The sequence below is a fragment of the Adiantum capillus-veneris genome, chromosome 1 (assembly GCF_014529385.1).
Source record: "Adiantum capillus-veneris isolate H3 chromosome 1, ASM1452938v2, whole genome shotgun sequence".
NCBI classification, from domain to species: domain Eukaryota; kingdom Viridiplantae; phylum Streptophyta; class Polypodiopsida; order Polypodiales; family Pteridaceae; genus Adiantum; species Adiantum capillus-veneris.
The window spans coordinates 181,926,145-181,943,479 of NC_140931.1; the positions used below are offsets into that span (position 1 = coordinate 181,926,145).

Genomic DNA, 17,335 nt, shown 5'->3' on the forward strand with positions numbered 1-17,335 from the left:
TCGCTGTTTCGATGCTCGTTTAGCTGCGTTCAACTTTCAGCTCCGGATAGCAACACGAGAGAGAGAGAGAGAACTTTCAGCTCCGGATTGCAACGAGAGAGAGAGAGAGAGAGAGAGAGAGAGAGAGAGAGAGAGAGAGAGAGAGAAGGATGAGATCTATGTGTGAGACAGAGGTCTCATCACCCTCATGTTTCCTTCTCTGTGTACTTCTACAAAACAATTTTTAGCTTGTTCTCTCTCTTCTTCTACTCTATCTAAAAATCGTAAACATATTTTATATGTTATGAGGGGTGGCAATTTACCTTCAATAGGCAAGGGGTTGTGCTGGCGATCAATTTTACCAAGTGTGTGCGCATGTAAATCCTTCCATGTTGCCCACGAAGTGCTCGTAAAATAACCCACGCTAGCTCTGGAAAAGTCTCCACGTTTTTGAGTTTGGGCCTTAATTAAACTTTGACCCTTTCACATTAAGTGGCCAAAACATTTAAAACCTCCCAATTTTAAAAGATTTTTGACCCTCCCTGCAAAAACATACATTAGAATCACATTTTTATGCATTTAACTTTACAGACTTTCTCGAGAGGTAATTTCTTGCATAAAATAACCGGGACATGAACATTTAAAAATACTTAAAATATTACTCGGGCGTCCCCGGAACTTAACATATTAATCTATTTGTGACCGAGAATGCTCTCGGTGCTCTTAGAAACCCATCTTCATTTATGTGCTTGGTCATTCCAGCGCGCTTTGTTTTGTGTCCGGTTATTCTGTACTGCCCGGACGACGGGAAAATTCATAATGGTCATAAACTCCGTACGTCTTGTCTCGTAACTATGAATGCATTAATTCATATGTGCACATTAAGTCTTAAAAATCATAAAAATTAATTTTCTTTTCATTAGTAGAAAATAGTAGTTCTGCTATAGACTAACTAATTACAGAGAGTCAACACGGCACGGCGGAGTTCTGCGCCTAGACACACTGGCCCAAGAGATTGGCGCAACTTTTGGTATTTCTTTATTATCTTTCTTCGCAAAGTACAACTCCTGAGGGTCCACCTCTCCCTGAGACTCTGTGTCTAGATGCTCTTCGTAAGAGTGGCCCTTTGAGCTCTTTTAAACTTACAAGGGATGCCCAAAAGCAGAGTCCCAAAAGCATCATGTTCAAAAGCACTTGATTCCAAAAGCATCTTCTCCAAAAACTCCATATAAAACTACCAAAAAGCTGTCACCGCGTTTTTTGAAAATCCGTATAGTCTACCACATCAACGCAATTTACGGAACTTCAGCCCAGAGATCAAGCTTTTGATTAATTGGTTTAGGTCCCTCGGTCGGTTAAGTTTTCAATAAAAAAACCGTAACCCCTTGGACCACACTTCTGGTTTAGTTCTTCTGGTTTTAGTTCCTCTTATCTACCCGGCCACTTATCTTTGAATTGGGCATGCCACATCATCACTTTGTGACATTCCCCCCTCTTGAAATAATTGTAATTGCCCTTGATTACGCCTGCAAAACAGTCAAAGGACAGAAACTTTCTTTAGTAGACACTGACTCTATGTACCCATGCACCAGACTCCGCCAATTTAGTACATTTTACAAAGATATCAGTCACTGAGCCTTGAAAAGCAAGACGATGATGCCTAAAACGAAGGCCTTGTGTGAGCTCTTGGATCATCTGGTGGACATCGGAGCTCACACTGGCAGTTGTGTGCAACTCAAGTATAAAGAAATATTGCAATGGTTGCCTACTTGAGGTGCCAGTGCATCTAGGAGTGGAAGCCACTCCATGTCTAGTCTCAAGTGTTAAGTTCTCTTTTAATTTGGGTATTTTAAGTGTTTGCAGATTTGTTCTGGTTGTGCCAAGTCTGTTCAAGTCAATCTTCTCGTTGGCACGTGGTGCCCTCCGGTTTCAATGATGTTAGAGCTGAGCTGTTTGCTTTTCTGACAAGCAAACTGGTCCTTACCAACTGACAACTAGATGCCTTGGAATCTGAAGAATATATACGATTTCTCGTCAGGGAGTTGCAGAATTTGCTTTGGAAGCATTCTGGACACAGTTTGCCATACATACAGGATTTTCAACTGTTCTTAAATTTCATGATGCCTCGAGTTATGCCACTGGTGTTACACTTTCCGACACTTGACAATTCAAGAGCTTCAACTGAACATCTGGGAGATTCTGCTACTATTCCACTTGGCGGTGTTTTTCGACAGATGGTTACAGCCTGCAGGACTTTCACTTGCACGCCCTTCGTTGCCCACTCCCGTGTTATATAGCTGGACTCCATATGCCAACATCGGTCCCTACTTTTCCTTTGTGAAAAGATTTCATTTACATTGGATCCACAGTTGGAGTCCCTATGATTACCCGTATTATTCACCACCATCGGTCCCAACTTTTTTCTGTGAAAGGATTTCATTTACGGTGGATCCACTGTCAAGTTCTTTACGTTTCCTTGGGTCATCTCAACTCTTTTGGCATTGGGTTGACATGGGCCTACAATGCTACCTCATGGTAACTGGTGTGGATCCCCTCTGTATGCACTCTTGGAGGCTTGCATTTGGTACTCTTTGTATCGCAGGTGAGGCTGACTTCTTTTGTGCGGCGAGAGCTTCGGCACATATTGAATAAATCTAATATAGTCTGAATTTGTTCTTTTGTGCAAAAAGAAAAAGGAACGTTAAAGTTTAATATTTTGAGAAGGGGCTTTCTATGTCACAGGATGGGAGAGAAGCTTGGGGCACTGGATCAGCAAGAACAAAGAAAGAAGCAGAAAGAATTGCTGCTGTTGACGCATGCAAGAAATTGAATGTGAGCAAGGAGTGTGTTGACATCAACCATTAAGGCATGTGGTTCTCAATCGCTCTCATTCTTTTGACACCAAGTGAATTTTGATTTCTAGGAACTGGATTTTCTAGTAGGCGATTACAACAGCAATGCAACACCGAGCGCTGATGTTGGATGGGGAGAAAATCCAAAAAATATCCTAATTAGAAGTGCTTCTTTTCGAAGCGTTTGTTGTGGACCCAATGCAAAGCCGTTGCCCATAAGCCTGCGCTCTTCAGGGCCAGATCACTTAAAGGTCTGTACTTAATTTTCTGATCTGAAACGAGGTTATTGTTTAGCTAATTGGAAAGTAGTTGTAGGTTTTTGTTGCTGAATTGGTTGTTCCTATTCCGGGTAAAGCAAACTTCATTGCTGTCGGAGAGGGTCGAAATAAAGGAGAGGCTGAGCGTGCCTGTTGCTATAGTGCCTGTGAAAAGCTTCAACAGGAGGGTCTTTTACATAAGCCTGGTGATGCTGGTGCGGCTCCGGCTGCCAGCTTTAGTAAGGCTTTACACATGCAACAGGTAATTCCAGAAGCATACTCTTATAGTGTCATGCATGATGGGATGAACATGATGCTTAGAAGCTGTGCTCATGATTTACAGAAGAGTGAACACCCTGCAATTGTTGGTCTTAGAGATGAAGAACTTGCCTTGATGGAAGACGCTCTTCACAGGCTTCACCTAGAAATGGAAAATGATTTTGCTCAGAGGCAGTGTCAATTGCCTCCTGATGAAGCACAGGATTTACTTCTACAAAAAGAGGTGTTTAATTTACCTTCATGCTATAGTAATAGAGAGTACCTCAATGCAGAAAGTGCTGCATTGTGCCAGGAAGCAAGAAACAGGTTGTCTTCTTCATTGCTCACAGAGCAACGGCAAGTACGCCAATCCCTACCATTATGGAGGCAGAGACAAAAGATTGTGGATATGATAGCCAAGAATCAAGTAATTGTCTTAACAGGTGAAACAGGATCAGGCAAAACAACTCAGGTTATTTAGTTTTTCTGCTCCTTTTTCTATCTCATACTGCTTGTTATCTGGCACGCTTACATAATCCTAGATTGCAGGTCCCACAGTTTGTTCTAGAGGACCATGAGCTGAATGGAACTGGTGCAGAGGTTCGCATTGTTGTCACACAGCCAAGGAGGATTGCTGCCATTAGGTTATACAAATCACTGTTTATTTCCATCTGTTCTTAGTGGATGTAACACATCCAGGAAGTCTTTTGCAGTGGAAACTTTTTGTATACTTCAGTGTTTGTGATGATTGGTACCTAGCATGGGTGTTGGGTCATATTGACCTATTGTAACCTGTCCTCTGTTTCTCAGTGTCATTGTGTTAAAGTCACATGACGATAAAGAGGCCATTGCCTTGAGCAATACCAGCCACAACTTTCTCTGTCTCTTATGTGAACCTTGTTCCGAGTCACTCTTATCATTTATTTTGTTCTGCAATGTGATCGTTTTTGAATTGAGTCTTTCAGAAGATATGGAGTAATCACTTGAATTTTTATCAACTTTTCATGAGCTTATGTTTATGTCTTTTTAGCTTGCTTATATCATGACTTGCCAACCGGTCCACGTTGCAGGATACCGGACTTTGGTAGAATTTCTCGAATTCATGTTATTAATGCCTGAGACCATAAAGTCTTCAAGTCAGAAGTCTGCCACAAGGTGGGGTTTTCACTTCTCATCAAATATTCCACATGCTTCTGTGAAGCTTGGATTAGTCTTTGCTTCTCTAGCCTGGGAAGAAGTCCTTCTCTGTTGGCCCTCCTGGAGCAGGACCAGCGGAGGAAGGAGCACTTTTTTGAGGAAAAAGCTATAGGAGATTAGGCGTCTTTCCTAGTTTAATACTCCACCAGAACATGATACATTATACATATTTAACAAAGAAAGAGGGTTTGCTTTTTTCAAGCGTCTCCTCTCTGCTTCTAAATGATGACTCTTGGAATGGTGAATGTATGAATTCATTGAATTTTCTAACGGTTTAGCAAACATGCAAGAGAGGTTAGTGGAGCTTTCTCTGGATGGTTGTTTGTGATCAATTCGATAGCTTATCTAGCTACTCAACTTGTGACAGCGTGTCCATTTTGTTGACAGCCATGATGATTGTTCAGGAAATTTTAATTGCTTTGTTAATACTTCCCATTCAACAAAGGAGGACTTTCAAAGTTTCGGACTTTAGAAGGTCTGCCGTGTTGAATGGAAACTTTTATGATTATTGTTGGGATAACTCTGTGCATTTTCTTCTCTTCTTTTCATTCATGCCTGTAATCATTCCATCGTGGATTTGTATGCAGTAGCATGGTATTTTCAGGGCATCTAAGTGAAATAGTATTTGGTTACATTGATTCAGAGCATTATGTCATTGCCTGCAGTGTTGCCGAGCGTGTTGCATGGGAAAGAGGTGAATTGCTTGGAAAGAGTGTTGGTTATTCAATCAGGCTCGAAAGTGTTCCACCTAGACCCCGGGGCAGTATTTTGTATTGCACAACTGGGATCTTATTGAGGAGGCTTCAGGTATTTGTTCATGTATATGTTTTGTTTTCTAAGGTCCTTGTGCACATGGTTTCGATTGGGCATTGTTGTTTTTGAGTCTATGCGTATTCAAATGTGTTTTGAGTTTATGAATTCTAAAATGAAGTTTTAAAACAGATAGGTGGTTGATGCACAAGTGTCTACATTTGTTTTTTCTTGCCAGGGAAGAGAAGGTGTTTCTGGGATAACGCACATTATAATCGATGAAGTCCATGAGCGGGATCTGGAGACAGACTTTTTACTAATTGTTGTTCGGGAGCTCCTTCAGAATTATCCTTCTATCCGGGTGGTCATAATGAGTGCAACGGTTGATTCGTCTATTTATACAAGGTATATTGCTTTTTCCTAGTGGTGCAAACTCTTTCTATTGCTATTTATTTCTGAGGTGTTCATTTGTTTTCAGAGGTGTACCTCGCAAAAAATCACAAGAAGGGTTATAGTTTTTTCAAGCTCAATGTTTGTAATTACATGAAATGTCAATATTATTTTTTCTTTGTTGTTCCATTTTTATGTTTCAAAAAAATAAAACATGCAAGTTTCTTTGCATGGGCGAGTTTGCACAATACTCCCCAAATTATCATAATACGTGGGAATGTGCCATTCCCACGACAGCACACAATTTTCAGTGCGTTCGTTAACTGTATTCTCAGTGTCAAAAATCACACGATGGTAGTGCTTACTCACTGTGCGATTAAATGTCTTATCGCCGATGCACACAAGTTGCATTCAACGTTCCGTATGACCTCATTGCTCAAAACAAACATGATAGAGGAGGCGGAGTGGCCAGTGCAAAGACTGAAGCTGCGTCACCAAGCTTTGGTATGGAAGAGCCGAGAGGGCTCTTTTGCAGAAGGTTGAAGTTGCATCACCAAGCTAAAAGCCGAGAGGGCTCTTTTGCAGTGTTAGGGGACCGACATGAGCGCGGTAGGCACATATGATCTCCTACAACTAGATTTGTTTGCCTTGCAGATACTCGGTATCTCCATCAACAAATCATTGAGCCTTTCCACTTGCATCAGTCTAGCAGCTATGTCCTGGCTGCTTCCGAGAGCCAATTTTAATCCTCATGCATTCAAATTTTGTGCTGCCTCCTACATGCCAGCTGCTGCATAAGAATTACTCATTAACACCTATGTTGCAACATTACATTTCTCTAGTCCTATTACATCCAAGCTCCACATTTTCCCATTTTTGGCAAGCACCTAGAAGAGTCGACCAAACTACAGAATAAATAAATGATGGCATCCTCTCAATTACTCTCATACCTTTGTCAAAAATGCCTTGTGTGCTTGGAAAGTTCAACCATGCAACTATAGTGCTCTGTGATTGGTATAATGGCATATATTTCCCTCATGCTACAAAAAGCATTTGGCCCTCATTGAGCAAACCTCAGTTTAGAACTTCCTCAGATTGCCCTTGCTGGGCACATTCTCCTATAAAAGAACTCCAAGAGACTGAATTTAGCGAGAAACTTCACTTTGCATCCTGTTAAAACAGCCGAGAGCTTCCTCGCATCAGCCATGATGGGCATCTCTTGCGATCAATCCGTTGCAAGAGACGACATCTTAGAGAGGATGCCCTTCAAAACTTTTTGTGCTATTGTGAGGATACAACATTTGGCATACATATTGATCAAAGCATCGCCAAGCATGAAATCTTACTCCAACAACCCTTGACTAGCAAGAATTTTCATACCCATGTGAACATCTTTCATAAGGCCACATGCCTTCAGGATGCAAGTGTCACCAAGATGTTGCCTTCTCTATATATTTAATACATATTTTTATTTATTTTATTTTTGCTTGTTTTCCCCCGAAACCCTTGAAAAGGTGCAAGTGGACATTGCATGGCCGGTGAGAAATGGCTGCAGCCAAACTGGTTTCTCACGTTGGGAATCTAGGTCGGTCAATTGGTGACTGGTCGGGCCATTTAGCACTGAATTCGGATGAGCATGGAATCTGGGCCATGCGGCAAGTCACTTACAACCTTATAAGTTGGGAGGGGTTAGGAAACTGGACCATAAGGAGCATAATGGACACGTCAGTAGGAGAGCAACCTGCTTGATAAATCACCACCCAAGAAGCATCGGACTAGCTTGGGGGACACCCAAAATGAGAGAGGGGGATGATCTTGACTTTTTGTGAGTGAATTTTGAGGTTTCAAGCATTAATGGAAAGCTTACCTTCTCCCTTGTCTCATGTAACGCGATGATTCTGCTCTCGTGCATCTCTCTCCCCCTGACACATATGGTAATGCTCCATTGGTTGGGCTTCTTAGATGACTATGTACAGGGTGTTATGCACGTTTGTCAAGGCAAGAGCCTTCTATACAAGAATGGGATTAGCTAATGGCTAATCCCCACCAGGTACGCACAGCTCCATCGCGATAGATTGTGAAAGTGGAGAGTTTTCTCGCGTGAGAACTCGTTCAAATCAAAGAAAAAGTGTCCCATTGTGTCCGGGAGCTCCTGACACACTCATAGACGTGATTACTCCGCTCAAAACGACCCAAAATAGAGAATTATTGCTTGCTGCGTTTATTTGCAGGTTTTGGGTTTTGCACCAAATGTCATAAATTGCTGACGTGTCAAGCCATTGAAGACCCAAAGGGTTAAGACTCCCTAGCCCTAACCCTAGCCAACCTACGAATCCCGGCCAAGGGGCTAAACCCTAGCCGAAGTAGAAGAAGATAAAGTCTTTACCAACTTATAGATCCTCGCCGAGTGGCCTATTATTAAAATAGGGTTAGGATTAAAATCCTAATCCTCAACAACTTATGGGACCCTAACAAATGGGACCTAAATCACTGAACACACACACACAATAAACTTGCGTAAAGGCAGATGACGTGGTAGCTGTACGGATGCCCACGTATTGCATTGGATTGATGACATGACAGTTGTACGGATTTCCGTGATTTGTGTTGGCTGCCTTGGGATTCAGCTTTTGGGACTAGATGCTTTTAGACTTGAAGCTTTTCATGTAAACTGCTTTGGATGGCCAAAGCTCTTTAAATATGTACAAGAGCTCACTCTCTGGCATTCTACCCGCGGGAGATGCATGGCATTGCTGCCAATGTTGTACAATATAAAGAAATACCGAATGGGGCGCCATAGTGTGGGGCCAGTGCACTCTGGGGGTGGAACTCTGCCACTGCATGTCTCGTGTGAAGTGTCTCTTTCTCAATTCAGTTATTTTGAAGCGTCTAAAGTTTGTTCAGTCTGTTGTTTTTCGTTGGCACGTGGTGCTGTTTCGTCATAATGGTATCAGAACTCTAGTTGAGTGCTTTTCTGAAAGCATACCGGTCCCTCAAGAGCAGACAAAGCAAGATGACGCTTCGAGAATCTACAAACATTTTTTTCCCCCTTTTTTTTGATAGAAAATCGGACCTACATGAACCTATGTATGGAAGCTATGGAGTTGGATGAAGAAGAAACGACAAAAGGAGGAGATTAAGGAGGAGGAGTTCGTTTTTGCCCTAAAAGGCAAAAAAAGAAGAAGCTTTTGGTCGCTTTTCTATGTTGCAAAGGCCTCTAAAAATCTCTTCAACGGTTGAGAATCTGGATATGCAACGGAAGTCAAAGTTGATCCTCTCAACGAGCTCTACACATTGACGTTAACCGATTTTGATTCCGACAATTTTGAAAAACTAGGTTTTCAGTAGTAAATTAGGGCTTCTGCAACCATAAGAAGATTTAGATTTTTTCTCACGTAGGAAAACGGAGTCTTTTTCATACAATGCATAACATCATGAGCTTCTGTTCGAGAGGCACCGCATACCTAGCTAGGTATGATTGGGGGTAGGGGACCACCGGCCCTCCCCATTGGGCCGGTGGTCCCCTACTCAAAATCGTACAGAAGCTCATGATGTTGAAGTAAGTCACAATGTGGGAATTTTTGTGAGAATTTGTCCAAAACTTCTTGTGAACATGGATTAGAATTGTGTTTTTGGGTGTTTGTTTTGCAGACAACAAGTAATACTAGAAGCATTTGGGAATAGGGAGCTGGAGATCCACTCTTTTTCAACGAGAAGAACCATTTGCTCAAAATTTTACTTGAGAATATACTATTTGGAATTTGTTTGAAATGGATGTACTAGAGCTTTTGGGGTGCTGTGCTTTTGAACCTGATGCTTTTGGGGCTCTGCTTTTTGGGCAACCCTTGTAAGTTTATAAGAGCCCTTGGGGCTTGGGCCTCTCACTCTATAGAGCACCTTAAAGTTCAATGATTTTAAAGTTTCTGTTTGTGTGTTGCTATCGATTTCTCGCTTGGAGTATCCAAGTGAGTTACAGTGGTATTAGAGCTCAGAAAGATTCTTTTTTTACGGAGAATCCGATCCCTTCTGTAGCACATGCAAGTTCTCGAGGAGAATCTTTGTGTCTCGACCCTGGACTTATTAGCCACTCCCACCCTTCGTCTATTGCGCATCGGCGCGCTCCGTCTTCATCACTCTGTCTTAAGGGGCATAAGCTATATAGAACCCAAGAGTACACATGGGTTTGCGGAGAATTTGAGAGAGTTGGCACCTCTCAATGGGAAGGCAAAGAAAAGTTGAAATCCGGCACGACAACCGAAGAAAAAAAAGAAGAATCGAGCAAAATTTTTGATGGGAAATTTGCTAGTGCGGAGTACAAATGTCAAATGCAGGTTGACACGTGTGTGAAACGATTGATTAAGTACTCCAAAGACCCAAGAAAAAGTCTAGAGGGCATGGAAGGTCATCTAGCAGTTCGGAGGAGGAGAGCTCGTCCTCTTTTGATAGTGAACAGATGAGCAAAAAGACCAAGGAGTTCAAGGAAGGGGGTCAAGCCGTCAGGTTTGAGACGTTTTCAAGCTACCAGGTGTCACCAGGAGTTGTATTTTTCTTGTTGCCTTATTTAATGTAAAGCTTGCCTTCTTCTTTATCTCATGTACCGCGATGATTTACTCTCGTGTATCTCTCTCTCCCCTTTGCACATATGGTAATGCCCCACTAGTTGGGCTTCTCAGTTGACTGTATATTTATGGGGGGTTTTATGCGCGTTTGCCAAGGCAAGAGCCTTCTAAACAGGAACCGGATTAGCTAATTGCTAATCCCCCACAGGTACGCATAGTTCCATTGCGAAAGATTGCAAATTTGGAGAGTTTTCTGGTGCGAAAACTCGTCCAAATCACAGGGGGACTGTCCCATTGCGTGCGGGAGCCCTTGGGACACGTGTACACACCCTCCCTTGTGGGAACTCCCAAAAGTGCAGGTAGCACAACGTATGGATAGGCCCGTGAAATGTGGCGTAGAATCCCTCGGAAAACGCGGGACATTACAGGGCTGATGGTGTGCCAGCAGCGTACGACAGAATTTGGGCTGCCTTTTTGACTACGTAGAAAGCTACGCAATGTTTGGGAATTTTTCTACGAAAAGCTTTTTGGGATTTGCTTTATTTCCACTAAGCTTGTGAGAGAGAGAGGACATGCTTTTGAGTTTTCAACTTTTTGGGGCTCTGCATACGGCAATCCCTTGTAAACCTTTAAATAAGTGGGCAGGCTTTCCACTTCTCAGAGCATCTGGACGCAGAGTCTGAGATTGAGAGCCTCCCACTCACTTGTACTTTTGCAACACATTAATACAAAAAGAAAACCGAAAGGGGCGCGGCCAATATCTCTAGGCACGGAACTCCGCCGGGCCAGTGTCGAATCAATTGTGAACTGTGAATTGTTTTGAAGTGAATTCTTGTGGTGTCGCGGTAGAATCTCGACTTGGAGTGTCCAAGTCTGTTTTAGTGGTATCAGAGCACTGCCAATTTCTCTTCAACAGGAAATCCGATCCTTCTTACGCGGCACTTATGGCTTGAGACACAGATCGGTTGACTTGCTCTGCATCGGGAGATGCAGGAAGAGATCACAACGAAGATTCACGCGAGGAGTATGGCCCGCTTCGGCCTACTCAGAGCCAGACCTCCTTCGACGAGGTGCATGCACAGTGGCGGCAGACCGCAGAACCATCCCTCAAACCGGCATTGAAGAAACCTCCTACTCCATGGATGTACACAGAGCAAGAATTAGAAGAGGTGGTTGATGCACGAATTGCTCAGCTTTTTTACGCGCAGAACAAAGCTAAAAAGCACGACAAAAAGCAGAAGAAAGGCGCTAACTTCCCGGGTTATTTGGGTCGTCAGTCTACATTTGCATCAGCAAGAAAGCAGAAGAAGCGTGTTCGATTTGAAGGAGTACCCAGCTCTTCTTCTTCTTCTTCTTCGAGTTCTTCTAGCTCCTCTGACTCGAGCGAAGAAGACAGAAAGGGCAAAAAGTGAAGCAAAAAGCAAAGCTTCGGAAAGGGCAAGAAAAAGGCAAAGAAGCCTAAATCTCGCCCAGTTGTTGACAGTTCTATAGAGGACTCGTCTGCGGATAATTCGGACTCTGACGACAGCAGCTTCTACGCAAAGAAGAAGAATTTTTATAAAGCCAACCAATATGACTTTCTGGAAGATAAAAGCAAGAAAATCCGAGAGTTTAGGGAAGGTGGATAGTCAATTAAATTTGACACGTTTTTTGGTTATAGAGATGCTTCGAAGGCTTTGTCTTTTATATAGTAGTTTGACATAGCTTTCTTAGGAGGGCATTACTCAAAGCACTCCAAGATTCGGAGGGCTGCCTGTTGCTTCAAGGAAAATGGTCGAACTTGGTGGTCCACGCTTCTATTAAACAAGACAGCGCCAGTCAAATGGCTGAAATTTAAAAGGCTTTTTATTTCTTCTTGGCTGACTCGAGAGTATGAACGCGACATACGAACTGCTCGGAACCATCTTTGGATGACCAAGAAGGATACATTGGATGCTTATTACGAGAGATTTTGGAGCTCTTTTCTATCCGTCTCTTCATTTAAGAAGATCTCGTTCAAAGAACAGATTGGGTGGCTTACCTTGGGTCTTCCTACAGAGATCCGAGATCATTGCTTAGAAGAAAAGTTAGATTCCATTCAGGAACTGATGAGTCATGCGAAATGGGTTTTGCCATTCACTCAGGCAGTTTGACCTATCCCACAGATGAAATCATGATGCAAAGGACCGAATAGATTCCGAAAAATGAAATTAGAAAGAGGAAGAGTAACCCAGAAAAGAAAGAAAAGGATGCACGACCCAAACTCACTCCTCAAGAGAGAGCTCTTTACATCAAGGAGGGGAAGTGCTTTGGATGCGGGGAAACTCGGCAGATCTCCGTGAAGTGCCCTAAAAAGGCACCGAAAGAACATAACGACAAGGATGAAGACACGCTAGAGGGTTCGAGAGCAGCTGAGGAACGTGGACGAAAAGGCAAGATGAAAACAGGACTGGTTCCAGATTGCCTGGGCACAGACCCTAGCATGATGGACGAGAGTACAGAAGTGAAAGACCAAGAAGCCCTCATCTTCTTTGATGGAGGAGCCAAGGCCAACTTCATTTCACTTGAATTGGCGGCGCGGCTCGAGATCACACCCGATCGGATGGGACCACTAGCAGAGGCAGTTCTAGCGGCACGTGGCAGGGACGTAGCCATTACACCTGTCATTGCCAAACTTCGGTTGCATTGTCAAGGGTATTTGGGGCATGAGGACTTCTACATAATGCCTTTGAAAGGTTGTGATGTCCTCTTGGGAATTCCCTGGTACCACAAGAACAACGTTGTGTCGACTATCGGGCAAGAAAAGCGACTTTGACTACAAAGAAGGGCAGAACCATTGTACTAGATGTAAAACTTAAGGGCGAGTCTGTCCCTATTGTATCGGCTTCGGCCATTTCAAAATTAATGAAATATAGTCTGTTTGTTTCCTCGATCTTCTTGAGAGAGATGAATGATGTGAATAGGACAAATATGTTTGAACTTGATAAAGACCGCCAAGATTTTCTCCACACTCATGTCGATTGCTTCTCAAAGGGCCTGCCAAGCGAGTTACCACCCGATCGTCTTGAAGATCATACCATTGATCTGATACCTGGAAGCACACCACCGAACCGGCCACCTTACCGTGTGAGTCGAGCCCAGAACGAAGGAATTATGAACCAAGTGAAAGACCTCTTGGAGAAGGGTCTTGTCCAGCCTAGTACTTCACCGTACTGCTCTCTAGTGTTGTTGGTTTTGAAGAAAGACGGATCTTGGAGAATGTGCATTGATTATAGAGCTCTCAACAAAATCACCATCAAGAACAAATTTCCGATTCCTAGAATGGATGATATACTTGACCGACTACAGGGATCCTCGTGCTTTAGCAGGATCGACTTGAAGAGTGGATAGATCCGGATCGCACCGGGAGATGTCTACAAGACAGCTTTTCGGACGACTTTCAGGTTATTTGAGTTTTTGGTGATGCCTTTTGGCCTAACCAATGCTCTTGCGACATTTAACCGGATGATGGACATGATTTTTCGAGAGTACAGACTATTTGTTGGCACTTTCTTTGACGACATCATTGTTTTCTCCAAGGATGAGGCAGAACATAGAGAACATCTGCATAAGTTCTTTCAGGCACTACGAGATCACAAGTTAGTGATTAATGCGAAGAAAAGTGAATTTTTCCTACCAAAGATACACTTTTTGGGACACATTGTGTCAGTTACAGGAGTGCAGATGGACCTGGCGAAGATAGAGACTATCCGTGATTGGCCCGATTTGAAGAATGTCCATGAAGTTGGAAGCTTCTTGGGCTTGTGTTTGTGTTGCAGGCGGTTCATTAGAAAGTTTGCAGAGGTTGCTTCCCCTTTGCATATCTTGACACAGAAAGGAGTCCCTTTCTTGTGGGGACCCAGAGAGGTGACTGCCTTTCAGACTTTGAAAGAGAAATTGACTACAAGACCAGTTTTGACTTTGCCGGACTTGCAGAAGTCATTTGAAGTATATTGTGATGCTTGTGGTCGTAGTCTGGTTGCGGTCTTGATGCAAGAAGGCCATGTCATTGCCTACGAGAGCCGATTGTTCTCAAGGCCAGAATTGACAGCACAGACTTATGTGAAAGAGCTTTTGGCGGTTATCCATGCTCTTACTCAATGGCCACATTACCTACTTGAAACAAATTTTATTGTCTTCACAGACCATCAGAGTTTACGCTACTTCTTGTTACAGAAGCAGCTATCGGAAAAGCAGATGTGGTGGGTGAACATTTTGTCATAGTTTCACTTCTAAATTGTCCATGTGCAGGGACAAAAGAATTTGGTGGCAGATGCTTTGTCTCGGAAGCCGTTGGTTCTGGCTATTTCCACGATACATCATAGAAGCTTCGAGGATATAGTCGATCAGTATGCCACAGATACTGATTTTGCAGACCGTTTCACACGGATACTGGATGGGGAGACAGTAGCCGGATATTCCATTTGGGATGGCTACTTGATGAGGAAAACCATGTTGTGCGTTACACAACCGTTGAGGGAAAAGGTTATGACCGAATGCCACTGTCCACCTTTTACGTGTCACTGCGGCATTGCTACCACCTTGAAGGGTGTAGAGAGATACTTCTTTTAGCCGAGACTCAAGAAGGATGTGGACGAGTTTGTGCGCAGTTGCTTGGTATGCCAGAAAGTCAAGTTCGACAAGCATAAAGCATAGGGATTGTTACAGCCTTTGCCCATACCCACCCGCCCCTGGGAAAGTATTGCAATGGATTTCATTTTTGATCTCCCGAGAACACAGAGTGGTCACGATGGTATCTGGACTATTATTGACAGATTTTGCAAGCAGGCTCATTTCATTTCAGTAAAGAAAACAGTCAACTTAGTGAGACTGTTTGTGGCCCAAATCTTTAGATTACATGGCATGCTCGAGATGATTGTCTTCGACAGGGACCCCAGATTTACGAGTTTGTTTTGGAAGGCTATTTGGGAGAACATTGGCACGCGGTTGCAGTTCTCGTCATCTTTCCACCTGCAGACTGACGGACAATCTGAGATTGCCAATTGAGTGGTACTAGATTTATTGAAGTCTTACATCTCGGATCAGAAGACTCAATGGGAAAAGTATTTACCTTCGGTGGAATTTGCCTACAACAACACGATACACTCTTCGACGGGGAAGGCGCCATTTGAGATTATTGAAGGTTATGCGAAGGTTCCACCCTTCCTAAGCATGAAAGATAAGATTTTTGAAGCCAATGAGTACACGCGCAACTTGGACACGGCTTTTGCCAAGGTCCACGAGGCTTTGCAGAAATCTCAAGAAAGATAGAAAAAGGCAGCAGATTGTCATCGTTGCGATTTGAAATTGAAGGAGAACGATTGGGTGCTCTTACGTTTTGAGAAGGCACGCCTGAGAAAGAAAAAGGGAAAGGAGAGGCTTTTTCCAAAGCTTAGTATGCGATACTACAGACCTTCCCAGATCTCTTAAAAGATAAATGATGTCTCCTTCCGACTGAAGCTGCCCGACACTTGGAGGATTCACAATGCTTTTCATGTGTGTCTCCTGAAGCCTTTTAAAGGTGATGTGCCCGAAGATAGGGAGCAACCCGAAGTGGAAGAAAACGAGGAGATCCTTGTTCCAAAATAGATATTGGCACATAAGGACAGAAAGATTAAGGGTAAAGTGAGAAGGCGGTTCTTGGTTAAATTCAAGAACTACCCTGCATTGGATGCGAAGTGGATGGAGGAGGAGGACCTAGCAGATACTCCTTAGATTGTGAAACTTAACCTTGAAGCTTTTAGTTTAGCATAGTCTACTCTAAATGGAACCTCGAATTCAGTTTGGCCGGATATCTGGTGCAGTGGGTATACACAAGAGGGGAGTTACTCCGCTCCTTTGTCAACAGATGCCTCGATTTTTTTGATACTAGAGTCACTGATGTCTCTCTGAGCTTCAGGGATATTGAGAGCTGACAGTATTCTGCTGCTGTATGACTTTATGAATGGAATTCTGGATAATATGATACTGATTTGTTCTTGACTTGTTTAAGTGCATGAATTGATAGACGAAATGACTGCAGCATTTTGGTCTGAATGATCTCGATAGACATGGTTGCAATAGGGTATTAGTCAATCGCGCATCTACGAGGTCCTGAGTGGATCTAGATGCGATTGCTAATTGGATTGCCAATAAATCATGGTCTGAGATCCGAATGAATGTTGGATGTGATTTTATAATGTGATGTCAAGTAATGTCGTGTGATGTGACTGTTGATTGGTACATGTGCTAGATATGTGTTCCTAGTGCGTCGGTACTAACAGTCAGTGTCTGCTAAGACAGTTTATGGCTTCTGTGTTTTTTGCAGGCATAATTGAGGGCGATTGCAATGCTTTCAAGAGGGGGGGTATGTCACAAATTGGTGACGTGGCTGCCTGGTACACTCACACACACACACCCTCCCTTGTGGGAACTCCCGAAAGTGCACGCAGCGCAGCGTACGGACAGACCCGTGAAATGCTGCATAGAATCCGTCGGAAAACGCGGGACCGTATAGGGCTGATGACGTGGCAGCAGCGTACGGCAGAATTTGGGCTGCTTTTTGACTACGTAGAAAGCTACGAAATGCCTGGGAATTTTTCTACACTAAAGCTTTTTGGGATTTGCTTTATTTCCACTAAGCTTATGAGAGAGAGAGAGAGAGGACATGCTTTTGAGTTTTCAGGTTTTGGGACTCTGCTTTTGGCATCCCTTGTAAACCTTTAAGTAAGTGGGCAGGCTTCCCACTTCTTAGAGCATCTGGATGGAGAGTCTGAGAGTGAGAGCCTCCCACTCACTTGTACTTTTGCAACAGATTAATACAAAAAGAAATACCGAAAGGGGCGCCAGTCTTTGGGGCCAATATCTCTAGGCACGAAACTCCGCCGGGCCAATGTCAAATCAATTGTGAACTGTGATTTGTTTTGAAGTGAATTCTTGTGGTGTCGCGGTAGAATATCAACTTGGAGTTTCCAAGTCTGTTACAGGCGCCAGTCTTTGGGGCCTACAGTGTGTCAGTCTTTGGGGCCTACAGGGTGTCATTCTTCGTGTGTGCAATGACATTCTAGTCGCTGGACGCATCTATGTTCTCTTTTCT

General features: G+C 43.4%; 1 protein-coding gene across 2 annotated transcripts in view; it reads left to right on the plus strand.

The window, feature by feature from the left end:
* The window catches only part of LOC147466116 (uncharacterized), a 70,323-nt gene that overhangs the window by 12,474 nt on the left and 40,514 nt on the right, over window positions 1-17,335 (plus strand). For both annotated transcript variants that reach the window (XM_086523999.1, XM_086524005.1), the window contains exons 3-9: window positions 2,722-2,811; window positions 2,903-3,082; window positions 3,147-3,350; window positions 3,432-3,818; window positions 3,896-3,990; window positions 5,209-5,350; window positions 5,532-5,698. In XM_086523999.1, coding sequence (XP_086380125.1) covers window positions 2,722-2,811; window positions 2,903-3,082; window positions 3,147-3,350; window positions 3,432-3,818; window positions 3,896-3,990; window positions 5,209-5,350; window positions 5,532-5,698 — 1,265 coding nt within the window. The remainder of the gene's footprint in view (window positions 1-2,721; window positions 2,812-2,902; window positions 3,083-3,146; window positions 3,351-3,431; window positions 3,819-3,895; window positions 3,991-5,208; window positions 5,351-5,531; window positions 5,699-17,335) is intronic.